Here is a 23,380-nt window from a genome sequence, read left to right on the forward strand (position 1 = left end):
CCATTGGTCTGTCTTATACTTTGTATGTATCATTTACTTCATTATGATTTTGTAGCATCATAAATTGGTCATTAGGAAAATATTGGTTCACTGAGCTCTGCAGACCTTCCAAATATTGACTTATTTCATGCTGTAATATTTTAAATCGCATTTAACATCATCAATTATCAGAAGAGTCTTTTTACTGGGCAGCTGTCAAGGTTACTGTAACAGGTGTGAGTTTTTCAAAATTTTCACTTGAATACTTAAATTTTTTCATAGACAACAAATCTTGCCAGTTGTTTTCCTTAAAGTAAGAAACTAGCTTCATTTGCTTTTGAGAAAGTGTCTGAATAACCATAGCTTGCATGATAGTCATTCTTTCAAATGAAAAATGGCATTCCATTAAAAAAGTGACTGGCTCAGCTTGCAGCTCAAACAAACACTAGCACAAGTGCTTTTCCCCAAGACGGCTCTGTACTTCAGTATGAAACATAAGTCCTTTGTGTATATTTCCCATTTTGTCACATGTAATATTAAAAAATGTTAACTTGGGATCAAAATTCAATAAAATTAATAATTTTTACTGTGTCATCAAGGACATTCTGAGGTGAAACGCTTCTTTTTTTTACTGGATGTATGGCATTGAAGAGTAAATAACTACAGTTTGCTACCATGGTGTTGGTCATACTCAGGCATCAGCAGTTTTACTCATCATTGCTTCTGCATCATTAGTATAAATGTCAACACAGTAAAAAAAAAAAATTTTTTTTAAAGGCAAATGATACCTAATACTGTTGTGACAGTTGTTGACCCCATGTATTTCAGTGTCTGGGATTTGATTTTACCCTACCTACAAGCTAATAAGTTAAACAGTTACTACTTCATGGATGCTGGAAGAAGACACAAGACTCTTGAATCAGAGAAAAGAGGTCTTTGTTATTCATAGAACAGTGAGCAATAAGAGCATTATATTTACATTGGTCCCATGGTAGAGGACACAAGGAAGACCCAGATGGTTGCCTACATATGCAATGGATTGCATTAAAGGAGAGAAACTGGGACGAGGGTATAGATTAGTAGTAAAGTGCATGCCTAGCATGCACAAGATCCTGGGTTCAATTCCCAGTACCTCTGTTTAAAAAAAATTTTTCAATAAAATAAATAAATGAACAAATAGATAAACCTAAAGTTACCTCCCCCCATTTAAATAAGTAAGTAAGTAAGTAAGTAAGTAAGTAAGTAAATTAAATAAATAAATAAATAAATAAATAAATAAATAAATAAATAAATAAATAAATAAATAAATAAATAAAGGACAGAAACAGTTGAGCTTGGGAAACCTACCATTTTATAGCAAGCAGTAAGCAGCCTGCTTGTTGGCCAAGAGGGAGACATCCTTCAAGTTTGTGCTTTGCAAACACAACCCTGAGAAATGTCCCAGGTAAAGGGACAATCAGAGCCTTATATTCTTGGCACACATAGCAGAGATGTGCAGGAACACTCAGGGCCCATGCAGATTTCCTGTCCCAACAGTGCATCCCTTGAAGGGATCTCAGGACCCACAGTGAACCTAGATCGTATTTTGAGAACCACTGGTTTTACCAGATTATAATTTCCTGTTAGAAAAATCACGTTAACTTTTTTCCTCAGTAAGTTATTTACTTTTCATCCTACTGAAAAAATGTCAGGTTCTTAAGAGTTCTTTAGCATCTCAGGTACCCTTATTTGTGCATAGAGGTCATGGAGCTTGCTTATCAGTTCCTTTCACATTTATTGAGTACTTACTTGTTTTACATCTTTATACTGTAAATCATAATACCTGTAAATTAATCCTGGTTACTTATCTACACATACTGTATTAAGTCTAAAGTAAACTAAACTGCCTCTAATCTGTTAAAAGATAGTGTGGTGAGTGATGTATTTCTTGAGGTGTTCTACAGAACCCTAGACCTGTGAAATGCTGCGTACTATGTATTCTCTGTGGTAATTTTTAAAGGCACAAGAATATACTATAGGATCTGAAATCAACAGTAAGAAAATAACTTAGCTTCATTTTACCACAAAGTCTCTAGCTAGCACTTTTCCCAATATTGTATTTTAACAACTCCTACTGAACTTGTAGTCCCCTTGAAGATATTGCTAGAATTTGGTGGAAGAGAGATGGGAAAGGCTCACCTGGTTTTTCATTTGCAACTAATAGGTTATATTCTCTCAACTTATTTGTTGCTTTGCTTAAGGCACTCTTGCCATGTTATAAAAGCTGATTTTTTTCCCTGAAAGACTTTTTTCTTTGCCAATTAGAAATCTTTTCGTACACTTGATACTTTGCTCTAAGATAGATCGATCGATCGATCAATCCTAGAATCCTAATGAATCTATTGTAAAGTGGTTCCCAGGCATTCTGTAAGTCATTAACCTGTGGTTTTTGTTTTTTCTTTTTCTTTCCTGGTTAAGTTCTTCTGGAAAACCAAATAATTTCAAGATGGATATCTTTTGTTTTCTCTCTCTGGTTGTGTTTATCAATGGTGGTGTGATTTTTGTATTCCATATTGGTTGGGTTCACCCACTGTTATTTCTACCCCTAATTGCTCTTTACTATTTAACAGTATTTCCCTCTGTGTTCCATCTAAATAATGCCACAGGGGTCACAGGCTTGTCCAAATTCCCTGACAGTGTCATCTAGCACGTACTCCTGCTGGACGTAGTAGTAGTCCTGTTGCTTTCCCTTCTTGCTGCTGCTGATTGAACATTCTCTCCTCCCCTTTCCCCAAGCTGCAGCCTCAGAATCCCTCTTCTTGTCCCCAGCTCTTGTGACTCATCTTGTTCTGAGGACAAAGTGAAAACTTTATAAAGCTGAGTCTAAAACTCCATCCTACATTTTGGTAAATATCCATTTCTTTTTTACATGAAGAAAATAGTAGATTTTAATAGTTAGTTGTTTTCACTAAGTTCTTTCTTGGCAAAATAAAAAGTTGGTAGCCTTTTATAAGACCTGCAGTTTTGTTTTGAATTTCACTATTTCAGGAAAGCCTAAACTCCGTTTCTTTAAGGTTTTATATTGCCCTAAGATTTTTTGATGCTAAGCAGTATGGCCTTCATTAATAAAGGAAAATGAAGATTAGAAGTGTGAACCAGATTTGAGGAAGAGGTGATTATGTTATGTTTTAAATCTTGGTGCTCTACAGTAGACAGTAGAACAAGTGAAAATATATTGGACTGAAAGAGAATTTGGGAGTGGCTATCAGAGAGGGTGAGCCTGAAGATACAGACTTTAGGAAATGAATATTCAATAGATTTAACATGAGAATGAGTAATAAGGTGTATAATGGGGAGAACAGCGTACCCATGCCTGAACCTTAGAGAATGCCCGCATTTTTGGCCTACAAAGAACAGGGACTAATGAAAACACTAAAACTTAAGAAGGAAACCTAAATATTATACTGGTAGTCAAAGTCTCAAGAAGGAGCTGTTCCTAAGTGTGAAGTAATGTCAAATGAGCAGTAAGCAGAAGTAGAGCTTTAGGAAGTCATTGGATTGGTGATTAAGACATCTCAGGAAAATCGTGGGGAATCCTTAGAAGAATGGAGGGATTAAAACAAATCTGAGTTTGGGAGTTCATCTGTTACAAAGGAATGAGTGCCCAACAAACCAGTCCTCTATAGATAACATTAATAACTCTGTAGAGCACACACATAAAAAACAACTACCTGAGGACTTTGGATATAAACTTTGCATAGTTTGGAGAAGAGTGAAAATGTGGAGCATGTAATCAGCTCAGAGTAAATTCCCAGTTTTCTGTGGTTTTATCCTTTGTGGCCACAGATGCAGTGACTGAAATTCCAACTGAAAGCCCACCACCATTCTGACTGGAAGAATCAGAAAGGAAAATGAGCCCAGAATAACCATGGTCACCAGAGTGAGAGGAGCCCCAGAGAGAAGAAAGCTAGGAAAAGAAAACCCACGTTCTGTGTTTAAACTCAGCCCAATTCTCTAGCTCTCCCTGAGCCCAAGGATGTGCAGGCAAACTGAAAGCAGTTTGCAGCTAAGACGTAAAGGAATGAACTGCGATCCGAGTTTTTGCTCTTCAGTGGAGTGACAATTTGGAGTCTGAGTGTAACCAACTTAATTGCCTGCAAAACCAAAAATACCAACCCCCTTTGGCACCATATAACATAATTTCTCTCCAACATAATATTTACCATGTTCAGAGTACAGTCCAAAATTAATTCAACATATGAAGAGTCAAGAAAATGTGACCTAATTTTAAGGAACAGATACCAACCCTAAGATGATGCAGATTTTGAGACTATCAGACAAGGATTTTAAATCAGCTACTGTAACTATGCCCAGTCTTCTATTAAGAAGCAGGAAGTTATTTAGGAGTCTTCTATTACGGAGGCAGGACAGGAAGAGAATTAAGGTTTTGAGAGGATAGAATTAACAGTAAGGTACACCATTGTCATGCTTTGTCAAATGGTTAACTTTTAATAACAAGTTTGAGAAATATTTAAACTATGAAATTTTGGTTAAGAAACTATTGCTGAATTGCCCATGTCAACAAATGATCTGGCTTGGCAGAACTTGAGTAAATCTGTCTAGTAAACCTATTTGAGGGTGTAAATTTTTACTTGGACATTCTTGAGCACAAAAAAGTCCATATCAAAGGTTTTTCCCTCTGTAGTATTTAAACGTCAAAACTTGGCATAATACTGTGCCTTATTTACTATAGAAAACTTTAAAATCAAAATACTTAATTCACAGGATTTTGTGGATTAAGTTAAATAAGTAATATATGCAAATTGCTTAAATAACAGCTATTTTCATGAAGTTATTTTATGTTCACCATGAAATGGTGTAACAAAATTTGTGACTAATGAAAAGGGTTTTCCCAGATAATTTCATTTTAAATGCAGTGTTTGAAGAAGGGAAGAGGGAAGCATGGAAAACCTTACTTTTTAAAGTTGGTCATTTATGTTATTTTTCTATTTTGCATTCATAAAAAGAGATTTTCACAATTCAGTATTTCTTCCTATGAAGAAAATAAAGATTTTTTAAACTACTAAGAAAGACTCAAAAGACAGGGAGTAGGAAAGTGTTAATCTCACTCTGCTTCAAATTAACTTCGTGGAATTAAAATTATAGTAAATGTGCAGTACTGGTAAAGGAATTTATTTTTTTTTAATGTTTTATTGTTAACATTGAACTAATAGAGGCTTTGGGGGATTTACATTAAAACCAAAACTTTGAAAGACTTTGGAAGTGATTGGGATATTTAATTTTATTTCTATATTGTTTATTTTCTTGCCACTTTCTTTAGAACTCTGGGATGGATCCCATTTTGTCCTGGAATTGTTCCCGCCCTGGCAGTGGGTTTGCCTAGCACACTGACATGCGGAACAGACAAGCCTTTTAGGATTTTTGTTCCTTTTGCTTTTCTAGGTTTTTAGTAAAATTATTGAGGGTGAGAGAACCATAGATTTCACATGGCTGTAAGTTCTTATAAATACAATTTCCTTGTATTTTTTAAAATTATCTTTTGTCTTCAAACTTTTCTTTTACTGTGTCTTATATTCCTATCAAATCTCTTGTAATTTTTTTCTGTTCCTATTTTCTTTTCTCTTCCGTCTTAGCCTTTTTCTCACTTTCTCTCTAATTCAGCCATATTCAGTGCTTCACTTCACCATAACATCTTTGTCTCAATATATCTAAAACTGGTAAATATTCAACTTCAGTTTCTCCTTTAACCTTTTATTCTTGATTTCAGAAATCTAAGTGATAAGTGAATCCTTATTTTCAGTTTCTTTTTCCACTGCTCATTTTTGCTTTTTCTGTAGTAAATTTTATCGAGTTAGTATTTATAACTATTCCACAATTTATATTCCCTTTACTAATCCATCTCATCTCACCGTGGCTTCTTTCTTGGTTTACATTGTTCCAAGTAAGAACATAACTCTCTTTTTTGTTTTTAAAATATAATCTCAGAAACGAAATCAAATATGGCTACACTCAGTTGCCTGAGCCACCTGAAAATAAATACTCTTATTGTGTGAAAGGATCTCAACCAGAGTGTGGAGGGAATTTTTCTTATGAACCCTGGAATAAAGCAATAGTCATTGCTATAGTTCAAACATACATCATTGAAAACTTACCACCTTAATTCAGTATTAGCCTTTTAAAGTTTAGATTTCTTCCATATGAGAGAATATACCAATAGGTATTAAGGAATTTGAACTGAATTATCTTTAAAAGTTCCATAGCTCAATTTAATTTTGCTGACTTTAGTTGCGTAAAGTTTTTAAGAAGAAACATGATGCTGATTAAAATTTTTCATTGCGTTTCTATTTTCCCCCTGGCCTTGTGGCGGTATAAATTGACGAATAAAAATTGTATATATTTACGGTGTACAACATGATGCTTTGATATATGTATACATTATTAAATGATTATCACAGTCATCTTAGTAACATATCCATCACTTCACATAATTATCTTTCTTTTTTATTGTAGTGAAAACATTTAAGATTTACACTTGTAGCAAATTTCAAGTATACAATGTAGTAGTATTAACTGTAGTTGCTGTGCTATACATTAGATCTCCAGAACTTATTCATCCTGCATAACTGAAATTTTGTATTCTTTGACCAACATCTCCTGGTTGCCCCCACCTCCCAAACCCTAGCAACCACCATTCTACTCTGCTTCTATGAGTTCAGCTTTTTTAGCTTTCACATGTAAGTGAGATCATGCTGTAGTTTTCTGTGCCAGCCTTACTGCATGTAGCATGATGTCCTCCGGGTTTACCCATATTGTCTCAAGTGACAGGATTTCCTTCTTTTTTTTTTAAGGCTGCTGTATTCATTCTTAGAATACTCCTGTATACATATATGTAAACATATATTTGCACACAACATTCTACTGCATATCTACCACATTTTCTTTATCCATTCATCTATCGATGGACACTTAGATTGAATCCGTATCTTGGCTATTGTGACTCATCTCCTTATTTTTCATATTGGTTTATGAAAGGAACAAAATGTTTCTGCTTTTAGTACCAAATATTAAAAGGGCAGGCATTGGGGAAAATATACATTTCTTTCTTTGAAATGTTGATGTCTAACAGATCCTATATTCCAACACAAAAACATTTCCCAAGATCTTTCCATTAAGAATAAATGTGGTTTTGGACTAATGAAATATTAGCCACTTTTTGTTTTTTCTCCTTCTTAAATATCATTGCATATTCAACTAGGCCTTGAACAGAACATTTTTTTATATATATAATACACATCTATGAGAAGCTTAAACTGATTTACACTAAAACAAATTCTCCCAATTTACATAAGAGGAAATTTAAGGAATCATTTCACAACGTCTTCCAACTGTTTCAAATGGGTTTATCTTAATGATTTAGTTGAATGACTTATCCCCGTGCCATACTGGAAGTGTAAATGAAAAGTACGACGTGTAAAACTCTTATTTCAGTATTCATTCCACAAGTTCGCCATTTCCAAACTAGTACTTGGAACAGTTTATAATGTTAAGTATTTTAAGTTTTAGTACCTCAAAATAAATTCATTTGTTGAATGATTTAACGTTTAAAACCTCCAAAAATATAGTGTTCTGAGTTCTCTTGCTTTCTTATTTGAAGTTGTAATAACTTCAACTTCCTGCAGTACAGGGTCCACCTGGATAATATTTGAGAATAGAAAGAAAAATACTGGGGGAGTTGGGGAAGGGACAGTGGTAGAGTACATGCTTAGCATGCATGAGGTCCTGGGTTCAATCCCTAGTACCTCCATTTAAATAAATAACTAAATATAAATAAATAAATCTAATTATCTCTCCCCCTCCAAAAAAAACCAAAAAACATTTTTTAAAGAAAAATACAAGTTATCTCTTCAGATGTTTACTCTCTGGGATGCTCAGCAAACTGAGTAATCTTCATTAGGTAAGATAATTTAGCATTTAAAAGAAAGTCTTGAGTTTCTGGGGAAAGTGTTGGAGTTGCTATTGACTATACTAATTCTAAATCCTTTGAAGGAAAGAAATGATAATTTTCAGAAAGTTGTATCAGATTGCTATAATAGAAAATACTAACATTCTACACCCATCCTAGATAAACCTACTTCAAAAATGTCTGTCAGAGAACTGCTTTTGCCTTTTGAGTGGGAGTGGAGGCAGCTAACATGTTAAGGTCCCTTTTAAAATTTTTTCTTGGGATGTGCGGACATAAAACTTTCATTTGAAATATATCAACAGATTTATTTGGTGTGAATGAGAGAATTTATTTGGTGTGATTTATTTGGTGTGATTATACTTAGTATAATCAGCAATACTTTTCTTCAATAATTATAACAGAAATAATAGTAAACAGAGGTGTTCCTAACCCTAAAGAAGCTTGAAGACCTTAGTTTAGATACTTCATAGAAATTCCGCAATAAAGCAGTCCTCCCTTTACCCCCTGCCAAAACACCTAAGGAATCTTTACCAAATACATTCACCCACACCAGCTATCAAATCTAGACACCACAGAAGTCAACACCAGTTATTTGGCAAGCCAAACAAAAATTTACCATTCTTTTCCTACACCTCATTCTCCCCCTGCCTCCCCCACTTTAGCTTTCAAGGTTTAACTTCAGAAGCAGTCATTCCTACTTTATGTCAAAGTCAGTACTGTGAAAACTAGAATAGTATTCATTACTGTTTCTATGTTAACTATCTTCATTTTCAGGCTAAAATTACAGAGCACTACTTTTTGGTTCTTTCTGGCTCCTAATAAAATGGGATTTTTCATATTGAGAGTTTCTAATAGTAAATTTTAAAAGAAGATTAATCATTCCATTTAATTTAGTCACGTTTTTTTTATTTAATATATCAAATTGTCAAATGTTTCTGTTCTCTTAATATTACCTCTTCTCTGATTTTGTTGCTACAGATTTAATATAAAACAACTTTTTAAGGGTTTGTTTTCATACTTGTAGCATTCCGAATGATTGGTTAGCTTTAAAATGTTGCCTTTCTTCCTAGTCCACACTAAAATCCATTGAGTGTTCTAATTACACGTAACACTAAAGAAAAACCTTGTCTACCACTTTTAAAAACAAACTGTGAATGTGAAAATGTCTTCTGATAAGACTGCTTTATAAAGCTCAACAAAGCAGTTTTAATCTAGAAGAAAAGGCCTAAGTATTTGTCAGACAAAAAGTATGCAGCAGCAAATGATCTTTATTTTACCTCAATCTGACGACATAATATATAAAATCACAAATTGTTTGGGTTGCCAAGATTATATCTTACTAATTTACTAAACTGTAAAATAATACTCTATTTTAGAAATGTTATGCAAACACTAGTATTTAGAAAAAGCTGAGAAAGTAGAATAATAAACTGAAAAAATTGGCAAAGATACTAATTTTAAGAGAAACAAACTGGAATCAAGTTTTTTCCCTAAAGAACAAATAAGACTCCTAAGAAATTGGAAGAACCTTTTGAAAAGCAAGATTAAGGGAGATGTACTCAGATGATAAGAAACAATGAAGTAAAATTATCCATTTTAGTAATAGCTACAATGACCTTAATTGAATAAAATATAAAAAGTCACTAAATATAAAAGACTGGCTTGAATTTGAACTTAAATAAGACCTATACAGTTTTGGCTGAATTATAATTTATGATTGAATAATATTAGGACTCCTTCAAAGATTTGAATTTATCAGTTTGTAGCTTTAAAAGGTACACAAAATTTTCTAGGTATGACCGAAGATTTTTTTACAGCTCTGAACTATACAGTCAATTATTACTTGTTCTTTAATGTTGATTTTTAAATGTCATAATAAGTGTAATACCAGTGGAAGCCACAGGGTGGGAGTGGAAGGCAAGAACTTGTGTTAAAGCAGCTTAAATACATAATTGCACTATCTTTAAAATGCTTGTTAAATGCTAAGGACTGTAGCTTAGTTTTCTTTATTCCTGTAATACAGCTGCATTCCTCAGCAAAGACTCTATAACAAAATACAAAGACATTGATTTAAATGTATAGGCCAGTAATGGAAAAGAAGTAAACACACACAAACACAGGGATTTTTTTTTCCTTAAGTTTCTAGTCATGTCAGTTGCTTGTTGGTCAGAGTAGCAATTTGATCAATATATGAATTTGAGGAAATTTCTTGAATTATCAATACTGGAAATAGTAATTGAAGAAGTTACCAGAAATACATCATGTCTTCATCTTATTTTTCTGCCTTCACTTTCCTTTTTCCCTGCTCTCATTTTAAAAATTCTGTTGTACATTATATATGTATATATCTGTAAGCTAACTAAACTTTCTTTTTGATGAAGATGTGTTTTCTGTCAACCCATTCTCATTTGAGTATAGAAGCAATTTAAAGTGGTAATTATTTTATATCTTTAAGGTAAGAAGACAAGAGATTTCTTCTCCAAGAAAAGAAACATCACCAAGGAGTCTTGGCATTCATTCATTCCATGAAAGGTAGTTCTATATTCTTTTTTGCCAACTCTACAAATTATAAAATTGAAATATGTTTTTATTTACATATTTTAAAATTTTAGCAATCGTGAGAAAATATAGCAGCCTTTTACAACTAGAAGAGACCATCTCAAGCCTCCTCCATGTTAAAGTGACCTAAATAAGCTACACAGTTAATAGCAGAGATGGGTCTAAAACCTGAATTTTCTGGAGCTCTCATACTTCAGTAGAACAAATATTATGGCCACATTGTTTGATATGGATGGATTTTAATGTTAACCTTATCAAAGTGAGGAATATTTTCCTTCTGTTTACAGAGAACGAAAAGTCAATACAGCATAGTGTGATATATGAATAAGTAGATATGCTAGTGTGCGCTACATTCATGTATTAGAACTTTGTCACTTTGTGTCTGGCTCTCCAAATATTAGAGCTATTTTAGGAGACATTTTAGGAATTTAAAGTGATTTTTTTTAACTTTAACCTTTCTTTAATACTTTTGTTTTTTATAGAAGCACAAGATTACAGCTTTCCAGAGACTATTTCTTTAAAACAGTAAAATTAATTAAATAAAAATAGCAGTTATCTTTAGTATCTGTTGCATTTCCTGATTCTAAAAAGAATACATGTTTATTGACAAATTAAAATGGAAAATATGCAAAGTACAAAATGGAAGTTTCCCCAAGTCTAGCCACTTCACCAGCACTTCTAAACAAACATTTTGTTATATGCTTTAAAATAGAGAGGAAGAGAAAATCCCTGCTCCCTTCCCACCCTCCTCCTTGACCCTCCCCAAGAGGTGGGGATGCTTATCCAGTCAGATTCCAAGACACTTTGCATTACAAGACGGCACCCCTTAGTGAAGCTGTTCTCTTATGCTTCCTCCTTCCTTGTGATTGGTGCTGAATAAAAGGTCAAGGGGATATCTGGTCTTTTTTCCTCTCAAATGTCTGCTGAAACTCCCTTCCCCCGAATCTCCTGTTATTCCGTGTGGCTTACTGGAATATCAGTAAGATCCCAAGACGCTGTATGTATTTAGACAAATAAAGAAGCTAGAGTACATGTTCCATATGCGCTCACTAGATTCCTAATAATAAAATGATTCTTTATGTTTTAAACTTCAAATTTCGGTGATTATTTTGTGGTACATTAAAAGGTGCTGTGCCAATTAAATCATAACAAAAAAATTTGAAGATATAGCCTTACATTTCAGAATACTGATTTACTTTTAGGGGTTCTATAGAGAAGACTTTCCGGGATCTGAAAGAAGAATTTCATAGAATATGCATGCTGGCAAAAGCACAAAAAGACCACTTAAGCAAACTTAATGTACCAACCACTGCAACTGGTAAGGTTTGATTTAATGTACAGTAATACTAACTTTATTGGTTGAATTTGATTTCTTTTTGATTGTGAAAATATTTCTAAATGCTTATTAAGTGCTGAGGATCTGCATCTTGTGCCTCTCACCACCTATAATGGGTAAGTTCTGTTTTAAGTTCTGTAATGTATGACCTTATATAATTACTGGCCTTTCCCCCTCCCTCTATTTTGTGTGGCACTGTATAGATTGAATTGAATGACACAATTACTAATCATCTTAATGAGGAGTCCCACCTTGGAAAAGTAATACAGGATATATCACTCAAAGTCTTCAGTTGCTATTTGGGAGTCTTATTGAATATTAATTGATATGTGAGGAAGCAGCCTTGGAGCTGCACTACCATGTATAAGCAAAGTAAAATTATAACATTAGGTTTGTTTTTAACTTCTGCCTGAAAGTTAAACACCATGGATAGATTCTTATAATTTGGTTCAAGAAATAAACATTTCACATTTCATGAGGCCAATTCTGTTGGAGGCACAATGTACAAATGTAGTATAAAATATAACTTAAAAGGAGTATCTGTTTTACAGATACGTTGCAGCGTGTTTTTTAAAAGCTCCACCCTTCCCTAAAACCCCAGACTGGCTTCCTGGTGTTTGCTCCAGTAGGTCGGTATGAATAGCAAAATACTAGGGATTGAATCTGGCTACCAAGCACTCTGTAAACAAAAGGAAGGTAAACCGATCATTTATAATGATAAATTCTCCTTTACCCTTGTGATTTGAGATATGCTGCATATAATTCCCAAGAGATGTGATTTACAGTTTTCACTCTGAAAGACGTTGCAGCAGTGCTAACACTCCTTTAATTAAAGATCACTTTGCATTTCTTACAGCTCTTATAGCTAGGTTATTTAAAAATCATTTCATAGTGCAAATTCACTTTTTGCTTACTACTACCATCTTATTTTCAGAAAAGGTATACGTGTGCTGTTGGAGAAGCAAAACAATCTTTGTAGACAGACTTAATTTATCTCTTCCCCTCCCTTCCCTCTACTTCCCCAAAAAGAACTCCAATTTTTCCACCTTAATTTTTGTAATTTTCATGAGAAATTGATTTTTGTGCAGACTAAAGACACTAGGTACTTCTGAAGTAAAAGAAATATTTTTATTTATTTAAACTCTACTAGCTACAGAGATGTACCCAGAATTCATAAACATGCTTTTTTTGAACATCAGCATCTTTTCAAAACATTGTAATGGTGACATATTCGTAGTTACACAGAGAACCTACCCCATTATCAATGGCTTAATACTTTGACCATTTTTAAATTGCACAGATCTAAATCTGAGTATGTATCTGTCAACTAGAATACAGTGTTTAACTTCAATTTCTTCCCCACTAAAATGCTTTCTAACATTATTCTTGTGCTTTATATTAACTGCATCACAAATAATAAATACAACATTATTCTTGAAATGTTTTAGATCCTCTGTGCTACTGACTCCAGTGAAGTTTTGCTGGGTCTAAACAAACCAAAATATCAAATACTGTGTTTCTGACAGTAGTAGATCAAAGAGGGAAAGAAACAAAAAGAAATGTCAGAAAAAAATGCCTATTCAGGTTTTTTTTAAGCATAAACAGTACATTTAATACAAATATAAAGGAACTATTTTTAATATGATTTGCATAATACAACTTATTGTCCTGTTATTTTTTATTAAAATTTGATTTTTACTTTAAATAAACAGATATAATTCATGAATTGCTGAGTTAGTAGACTTGTACATTTCCTTTTTATTACTTTTTTCTTCTCCTCATTCATATATTGACAATAGCCTTGAGAAAGGATAAAGGTAAAATGCATGTTTAAGCAAATGTGGTTTCACAAAAAGCACTATTTAGTCCATAAAGCAGGGTCATATTTCAGTGGAGATCAGGAGAGAAGGATACAGGATTAGAGGTGACAAACAACCATCAGACCTTTTTTTTTGGTCAATATACAAGGTAGTCAAAGTAAGAAGCAGTCTAAATGGACAGCCTGTACTTAAAATTTAGAAATTTAAAAAAATTTCTTATTTTACTTTTTTTCCTTGCAGAAATGTGTCCTTGAAGTTTAAAAAAAAGGCAGTTTGCTCATCTGATCATATTTCTTAGTGTGGTGTCAGAATAGCAAGTGCTTTCATGTACCTCGTTTGGGTTTTATGCTTTCTAAGCTTGGATTTCTAGTAGCCTTAGAAATCTTAGGTTTAAATTTTTTTATTTTTATATGTTAATAGATAGTAACTCTCACTGCTTGAGCAGATTAATCAGATTATTTTAATGTGCTGAGTTATGCTAGCTAGCTATACTGAAGGAAAATACATGCTTTATTGCACCTGTTTGGGTTTTCCATGTTTTGTTCACAAGGGGATTAGGGCTACAACTGGAAAAGAAATTCAGAGCACATTTCTGCCATTTTGGAGACTCTTCTCTATAATGAAGAAACTAACATGTTCAATTTAGCATAATGGTTCAGAGCATAGGCTGCTGGGATCCAGTTCCAGATCTACTACTCATTCATTAGCTGTGTGGCCTTGGGATCAATCTCTCCATGTCTCCGTTCCTTTACACATAAAGTGGGGATAATATAGTGCCTATCACACACTGGTTCTGAATGTGAAATGAATTAATGCACATAGAATGGTTATAACCGTGTGTGGCACATAGAAGTGCTATTAATGTTAATACTGGTCATTAGCAGCTGCAGCACATTCTTCAGCATTCACTTGTTCTCCTATTGAAGAACATTTTGATAAGTGTTTCCTCCTTCTCAGGTTTACATAACTTGGTTGCCTCAACAGCTGGTTTTCCTGATTTGTTATTTGCAATTAGTAAATGTAATCTACAAAGAAAGTACTGTTTCTTAAAATTTCCTGCTACTTTTAAGTTTACTACAAGGAAAAATGACTACTTGAGAGTTAATAGACTTGAAGAACCTCAGAGGACAAAGAAATCCTGTTAAACAGTTGAGCTTGGTCTCAGTTACTATACCTCTCCTAGTCAGACAGATTATCTAGTAAAAGTAGATTATTATACTAGGATATGTGGGAAAGAATGTATTTATTGAGGGGTACTGGGATAAGTGGGAAACAATACATAGTTTAGGACCTCAAGAGACCTACTTTAATGAGAGAAAGAGGTATATTTGAAAATACGATACAGAGTGTTTAGTCCTCAGGGCACCAGGAGTCATGCCTAGACCGATCTTGGGAAGCCAGCGAGCCATCCAGAGAAAATAGTATCTAAGCCAAGAAGTGAAGGACAAATAAGAGTCAGGCTAAGAGTAATAATGGAAGGAGACAGTTCTGGCAGTCCCAGAGACGAGAGCATGGCTGTTCGGAGAACTGTACCAAAGTTCATTACAGCCAGGAGTGAAACAGATATGGTGAAAGATTAGAGCATGGAGAGGTAACTAAGGGCCAATCATGAGTAGTTTTATATGAGTTTTAAGGCTGAAGGCCTTGGAGAGCCATGAAAAAGTTTTATTAAAAGGATAACATGATCAGATCTGTACTTTAGAAAAACTAAGGGAGGGTAGGGGGAAAGCAGTGTGCACAACAGAGTGTATATGAGAGAAATTTAGAAGCAAGGAAACAGGCCAAAGGCTGCTGTAATAATTCAGTAAGAGAAGAAGGTATGTACTAAAGAGAGGCAGTAGGTATATGAAAGGGTGAACCAAAGAAGTTGTTTGCATTGTACTGCAATCGTGTCCAAACAGAAAACATCTCATGTTGGAATGTGCTGTGCCCAAGACAGAAGGGTGTCATGAGATTGCAAAGACCAGAGGAAGGGAAAGGAACTGACATTTGCTGAGTGCCTACTAACCTGGACGGACACTGTGTGCAGGGCTCTGTATACTGTGTCTGCTTAAATCGGCATCATTGGTTAATGTACAGCTTCACTGATGACTACCTTTTAAAGTGCTAATTAAAAAAATTTTTTTACCATTTGTTCATTTGATGAAAATACACACATTACCAACCTCCAACCTCACTGCTTTCTTGAAGTAACATTGTGGAACATAACTTAGCTTTTTATAATGTCTTAGTACCATCAACATGGAGAATGCTTTGATCATTGCTTTTTTTTTGCATTGAAAAATGTAGCCCTTATTGGCTCTTTGCTAAACTGTAGTGTTTTCTGAGTTCTTATATCTGCTTTTTTGTTTGTTGTGTCCTCTAGTGCTTTTAGCTCTTATTGATTTGTATATCTGCTTTCAACAACTCATATCCATACTTTGTAACCTGCTGCTTCTAACCAGGTATGAACTAGAGAAACATCGTCAAGCTTGTTAGGACAAGTCTCAAATTAGAATAAGAGCAAAATTCATCTTTCTCTGGGCCTTGTGGCTGTAAGCTGGACCCCTCAAAAGCAGTTTTACTTACTTTCTAGCTTTTGCCTATGTCCTAGAGGTGAGTTAGTTAGATAAGTGGCTTCTACATAAATGAGCTACAGAGACCCTGGTGTCTACCTGATACTTATCTGTTATCTGCAGAGGCTTTTTTTTTTTTTTAATAAGATGAGAGAATCATATATTCACATAAATTTTCTGAACATGCATCATAAAATGTCATCCTTCTTTTGTCTCCACAGTCTACTCTCTCTCCAACCCCTCCACCAGCACCACTCACTCACATAGATTGTTGAGGGTAGACAATGGCTAAGTTGATTGGTGACACACTTCGTCACTCAGGGATGTTAGGGAATGTAAATGACCTAATTCATATACATTCTTAACCTGTATAATATATTCCTGGTAAGGATTTTCCCTTTTAATAACTTATTTGTCTAAGTAAGCTCACAGTTGCAGCTTCCATTACTGACAAAATGTTTAAGTGTATACACTACAAGCAAATTTTTCTTAAGTGTAGAGCAGTATAACTGTGAACAAGATGCAAAGCTTACCGTGCAAGACCCAGGAAAAGACAAAGTTAAACTGTGACTAATAATCTACATTCCACTTCACCCGCTGGAGACTGCTAATATTTCTGTGTTAGGTGGTAGCAAATGTAAAAATTCCCAGTTGTCTTCAGTTGCTATAAAAATCAATAGAAAAAATAATACTCATCTATCCAAGGCGAATTGAACATTCAGATTTTTAAGAATGATTGAAATGCAACTGTTTTCCCTTTCTGTTTTTTTCCCTACAGAGACACAGTGTTCTGTGCCTATACAGTGTACGGATAAAACAGATAAGCAAGAAGTGCTGTTTAAGCCTCAGGCTAAAGATGATATAAATAGAGGTGCACCGTGCATCACATCTGTCACACCAAGAGGATTGGCCCGAGATGAGGAAGACAACTCTGTCGAATCACTTTCTAAATTCAATGTCAAGTTTCCACCTACAGACAGTGACTCTACTTTCTTACATAGCACTCCGGAAAGACCCAATGTCCTTGGTCCCACCGCATTTGAGGCTGTGTGCCAGGATACATTTAATATGGAGCCCAGAGACAACCCGGGAAACTTTGTTAAAACAGAAGAAACTTTATTTGACATTCAGGGCATTGAACTGATAGCTTCAGCTACACAAAACCTTAAAACAACTGACAAAACAAAACCCTCAAGTCTTGTGAACACTTGTATCAGGACAACTCTGGATAGAGCTCCGTGTTTGCCACCTGCAGACCATAACAAATTATGTATAAATACATTCCCACTTCAGGACCCATCTGATGCACCTTTTACTTCACTTGATTCCCCAGGAAAAGCTATCCGAGGACCACAGCAGGTAACTGTTTTGCATTAACAAACATTATGTGTGAACACACGTTTTGCTATGCGTGCACAGATACGCGTCTCTTTCAGGTTATCAGACATCCTTTTTTAAACTAATGACTTGCCAAAGTTAAGCTTTCAATAAAAATTCCAAGTCCTATAATAAATGACATGAAATTATAAAAGATGAATATGGTGAGGCTCTATTATAAAGTGCCTTAAAATTTATGGCACATTTAAAAATACATGTAAACCTTATCCATATCTAGTGGGTTATCACTTTCTGAGCCCCTTATTCAAAGCTTTTACTCAGCATCAGTATTATAATAGGATTCTTTATTACATTTCATTCTGTGAAGCAAATGGCATTTTTTATCAAAAAGTTGTGTACATCATATCTTTACAAGAATGCATGATTTTATAAGTAATCACATTGTATATTTCTCTTTATCAAAGTAAGTGAACCGTCTTTTAACTAACACTTCTATTATATTCTTAGTTATACAGAAGTAGATCCGTAGGGCTTGGGTTTGGTTTTGGTTTTGGTTTCTAATCTGCCACTGAATAAGCAGCCTAATATATTTTTTAAATAATCTCTACATATGTGTGATTTTAATCAAACACTTTAATGTTACTAAAGCTTGCAAACTACTTACAATCCCTCCACCCCTACCCCAATCCACTCCTGTGCTCCCTTTTATTCAGGTCTATTACAGAATGATTCTTTTACTTCAATAAAAAATTTTTAAGGCAAGTGAAAAGCATATAATTGTTACATTAAATAGAAATCTGTGAAAATACTGATCAGTGTAAATGCTTATATAATTTGCAAACATTTGTCTGATTTCTCTTTGCCTTGAGGTATTTAATTTACAAAAAACAAACAAATACCATCAACTTGTTTAATATCCTTTGGCTTTATAAGTACTTTTGTAGGTTATAGACTTCTTTAGATTTTTTTTTTAATTTATTTTTTCTAATTGAGTTATAGTCAGTTTACAATGTGTCAATTTCTGGTATACTAGACTTTTAAATCAGCATACAAAGAAAGCAGTAGTCAAGCTGTGGTATATTTTAGTAGTGCAGAAAACTAAGCATCTCTGCAATAAGCTTTAATTATAAACTCACTTATGTTCTACATTGTACCTTATTTCACATCATAGCCACAGTTACAGTTACTACTTAGTGAAACAAATTAAACAATTTCATTTACTGCAAGTAGAATTCCTGGGGAGCTGTGAAGTGCATCAGTTCTAATGCTTGTTACTTTTTTCTCCTCTCTGTCTTGCTTGTTCTTTTACTAGTCTGTGCATTCATGTTTCAGTAGATGGCACCCTGCATTGTGCATTTGCTTTCTATGCTACAGCAAGGGAAACAGCTGGTATGTGATTACTTGATGGAAAAGTATTCAGCTAAAAAATGCAGGAGAATTGGTGTTGAGCTGTCACAAGACATGGGGCATAAGGTTAGATAATTGATATTTTGGCAGAAAAGGCATAGAAATTCATTTACTTTGAAGGCCATGTTACAGTTTAGGATTGAAAGAATATTTCTTAAAATGGGGTTTTAAAAAACATTTTGTTTTATTTGTATTAATAAAGCTATTATGATAAATATAAAATTCTTGAGTTGTTGATAACAAAGGGAAGTGAAATTTTGGTTGCATAGTTCAGATTTTTATTTTATGTCAATTGTTATTACCTAACACCTTTCTTATACATTCAGCTATCATAATAAATTCTAAAATATATTTGCTTATTTTTGTTCTATGCGATTTTCTTTTCTTCCTGTATTTGCTGAGTCAGTGATTGGGGTCCCAACTAAATTCTATGAAAAGACCAAATCTGAACTAATAGCCCCTAATAGAGAAGGATAAGTATCTTTGCAGATAAATTGGGCAAGGCTTACCAAATTTAGAAGCTAAATTGCGTCTGAGTCTATTTTTTAACTATTTTATAGATCTCAATTAAAATTATCTTCAACACAATAACCTTTTACTTATATCCATGTCAATTTCCCATTAGAGTAGTACATATTAATCAATTGCACTTTTTGCTTAAACTGACAACAGTAAAATTTAGTTAGCTCTGTTATATACTGACAGTACTGTTTGTCCTTTATCATGGAAGAAAGATGTTTCCAAAAAAAATAACTTTACCCCAAATTTCAAAATATGTATTTTAAACATTACTGTTTTTTTGTAATAAAATTGCCGCTTCTCACAAAAAGATTGAGTCAGTGTTATTATAAGCCCTCTGTACTAATATTTAAATATATCTCAGAGCTTAGACAGACTTTGTATATTGACACCAACTGTACACAGCTGTCCAGTAAAATGTTTATAAGAAGACAGTGATATCGTGAAACCCAAATGCTTCAATTAATAATATACTGTTTATGTAATGATTGGTTAACTAGAATGAAAGAGATTGGTTAAGGGAATGAAAACTAACACTGTGTCAGGTATTGGACTAGGCAGTTATTTTAAAAATATATTAGTAGTAGGAGCACAAAGCAATCTCTTTAAGTTGAATTTTTAATGTGATTTTCCTCAAAGTGTAAGAATTTAGTTATGCCAAGGTAAGAAAGCAAATTTTTAAAATACTGTGGTTTACCACATTTATGGAAAATTAGATAGTCCAGTCAACATTTATTGCACACCTGCTGCTGAACTAAATGCTTTTTCTTGCCCTTCTAGATGTTTTTTTAAAAAATTAAGTTATTTAAGGTATCTATGTGCTGCTTATAATGGAGGTGTAGTTCAGTTGAATTAGACTTTTCCATAATTCTTTAATTGGGCAACTGTTAACAAGTTTCCCTTTAGTTAGCCACAAGGAAGGGTAAGAAGGCCAAACTATGGGCTATATAACAGGAGCAAAATAAGAAGTCAAAAGAATGCATCTGATTTTAGATTTTATTGAATGATTAAATATTTGAGGTTTCAAAAAACAACTAATAATGCAATTTGTTTAGTACTTTAAAAGAAAAAAATTACTTTCAAAAATCAGAACACTTACTCCTGTATGATCTATTCATTGTATATTTGCTTACAAATAGTAGTGAAATTTAAATTGCTCTTGATCAAAATGCATGTACACACACACACACACATCATGTCTGGTGTGCTGTGTATTAATAAAGGCCCTACAACTTAAGGCTTCCAATATAAAATAGAAAGATAGAATTTAATTTTTTGAAAGTCTTAATTATTAACTGTTGATCCAAAACTTATGCCATTGTGATAACAGGTATTAAAACATGCTGGTGCTGGTGTTACAGCTGGAAGAGTTTTTAATACGTGAAGAAAGTGCATGAATGTGTATTTTAAGTGATTCTTAAAGTTATGTCCTTTATGAAAAAGAGAATTGAGTCATGTCCTCATGCTAATACTATGGAAAGTTAATTTGCTTTCATATTAGGGAATTTCATATATGTGCACATAACCCATTCAGAAAAGTTGAATTTGAAATTAAGTGCAAGTGGATCTTAAATACAAATAACAGAAGATGTTTTTGTTTGTTTTCTGCAGCCCATTTGGAAGCCCTTTCCTAATCAAGACAGCGACTTATCGGTACTAAGTGGCACAGGCTCAGAACTGCGTATACCTCGAGTATGTGAATTCTGTCAAGCGGTTTTCCCACCATCCATTACATCCAGGGGGGATTTCCTCCGGCATCTTAATTCACACTTTAATGGGGAGACTTAAGACACATTTGAAAACAGACATACCAAGTTCTATGTGATGATTTGGGGTTTGTAATACTAGGTACTTGGTTGCAAATGTAGTTCAAGATCATTTGTTGAAAAATCAGTGTCACAGATGTTTGAGTTTTTCCTAAACTTACACTGTAACTTTCTTGTATTACCTTTTAAAAGATCATTCTGTAGAAAACTAATTCATTATATTCATGTTTACAGTGTTTATTACCATAATTCAAAGTTGTGTATGTGACTTATGGAATTGTGTAACAATAACTTATGTTTGCTTCAATTGTCTAAGCTTATTGCTTGGATTTCTAGTTAGATCTGTTGAATTTGGTGATGTCATGTTTATAGGGTTTTTTTCATTTGTTTTCATTTTAAGTTTTTGATTATTTATGCTATAGGTGATGTTCTTTTTGAATAAACCTATAATAGAGAATAGCATCTAAGTAAATACAAAACATAAGACATTTGTTGCTCAGTGATAAAAATCATGATAGGATTATTTAAAACACTTTAGATTGTTGGGGTTTTTTTATTAATAGATATGGCTTTAATTTTTACTGTGTGTCTAGCTACATGATGAAACATTATGTTGTGATCATTAATGTGTTCTTTGTTCCCGAATTGAAGAAATAAATCACATTTGGGGGAAGTTTATAAAATCCTTGTTTTTTCATCCAGTAACCTGATAGAAGGGTGATACCAGTTCTGGTGACATTTTATTACAACCAGTAGGTCACTGGATTTTAAAATTATTTTTCAAACTAAACTTTCTAAAGAAACACAGTTGTATTTAATGGGAGCAAATCTAAAATCCTGTAAGGACAATCCATATTTATTAATTTATATTAGAAATGTTCACATTCTTGTTGAGAAATTTGTTACTCATTGCTAGCAGCCTGACTGATGACCACTGGAAACATTTAAGAGACAGGATACCAAAATCAGAAGGCTGGAGAGTTTTGTTTAAAAGAGACTTCCCTTTCATTTTTCTTCCCTATGATTCTCATCTTTTAGGTTTCTGTCCACCCCCACCCCACCCTACCCCCCCACACACACACACAGGATTTTTTTAAATGTTTGAGGCATGGCTTCCATTTTATGAAATAAACGTTGATTTGCAACTCTCAAGGCAGAAATTTAAGCCTTCTTTGGAGCAAGTGTTTTTAGAAAACTGGAGGGTTTCAGATAGGGGAGTTGGAGCAGGCAGGCCCCTGTGCCACAGTGAAGAGCCTTAACTTGTGGAAGAATGAGAGTGGTGCCTCGACTTCTCAGGGTGCCAAGCACATCACACTGACATCTTCCTCCCCAAGGTGACATCGTGATTATTAAGCATTCACTGTGAAGGGTTCTGAGGCATGTGCATCTTTCTTTCATTGCCACTGGGGCTGCATGGAAATGCCTAGACAATTATCCAAATCTTCCCTTCCCCACAACCTCCCGCCCACCAAGCCACCCCTCTCACTCCTCCCACACACACACCAAATTAAAAATAAAAATTTCCCAGCGTGTACCAGCCAGGATGCACCACCCTACCTATCTCGTGAAAGGGGATTCTTTTTCTTTCTCTTTTTCTAGGTGAGGAAGTGTCCCCCGCACACGGTTGACATCTACTAGCCCGCTGACAACCAAAGGAAATTATGGTCCTGAAAGCGACTCAAATTAAAGTGTATCACTGACCCTTCTCCAGTCCACCCTTTTCCCAACTCCAGCACTTTCAGTAAGAGCGGGGAACTCTTGTTTTCTTTGGGGTTCCAGTGCACCCCATGCTCCCACTTCCGAGGGACAGAGGCCCACCCGAGCCACAGGACAGGCATCCTGGAGAACAGGCTTCGGCCGGCACAGCAGTGGTGGCGCTGACTGCCGCTCGAAAGGTGGGGTGGACCCCCGCCAGGTCTCCGCTCTAATCCTGAGTCGTACTAGGGTTGCATTTGGCATCTGCTACGCGTGGCCGGGTAAGAACAGCTCCCAGGTAAAAAAGCTTCACACGCGAAACGCTGAGTCTGAAAAAACCACCCCCGCCGAGTCGAGGCAGTTGTGAGCGGGATGCCTGAGAAGTGGGAGGTGAATGTCCTCGGGAGGGCCCCCCCGGTGCAGCTTTCCCCGGAGGCTGAGGC

General features: G+C 34.6%; 1 protein-coding gene across 8 annotated transcripts in view; it reads left to right on the forward strand.

The window, feature by feature from the left end:
* The window catches only part of TANK (TRAF family member associated NFKB activator), a 79,829-nt gene extending 57,909 nt beyond the window's left edge, over positions 1-21,920 (forward strand). For 7 of the 8 annotated variants that reach the window (XM_014552451.2, XM_032479565.1, XM_014552449.2 and 4 more), the window contains exons 5-8: positions 10,398-10,474; positions 11,704-11,819; positions 16,991-17,571; positions 21,088-21,920. In XM_014552451.2, coding sequence (XP_014407937.1) covers positions 10,398-10,474; positions 11,704-11,819; positions 16,991-17,571; positions 21,088-21,264 — 951 coding nt within the window. In that variant the 3' untranslated portion in view covers positions 21,265-21,920. The remainder of the gene's footprint in view (positions 1-10,397; positions 10,475-11,703; positions 11,820-16,990; positions 17,572-21,087) is intronic. The other variant, XM_032479567.1, reaches the window with a different exon arrangement.
* Positions 21,921-23,380: the final 1,460 nt, after the last annotated feature.

This window comes from Camelus ferus, chromosome 5 (assembly GCF_009834535.1).
Source record: "Camelus ferus isolate YT-003-E chromosome 5, BCGSAC_Cfer_1.0, whole genome shotgun sequence".
Taxonomy (NCBI): domain Eukaryota; kingdom Metazoa; phylum Chordata; class Mammalia; order Artiodactyla; family Camelidae; genus Camelus; species Camelus ferus.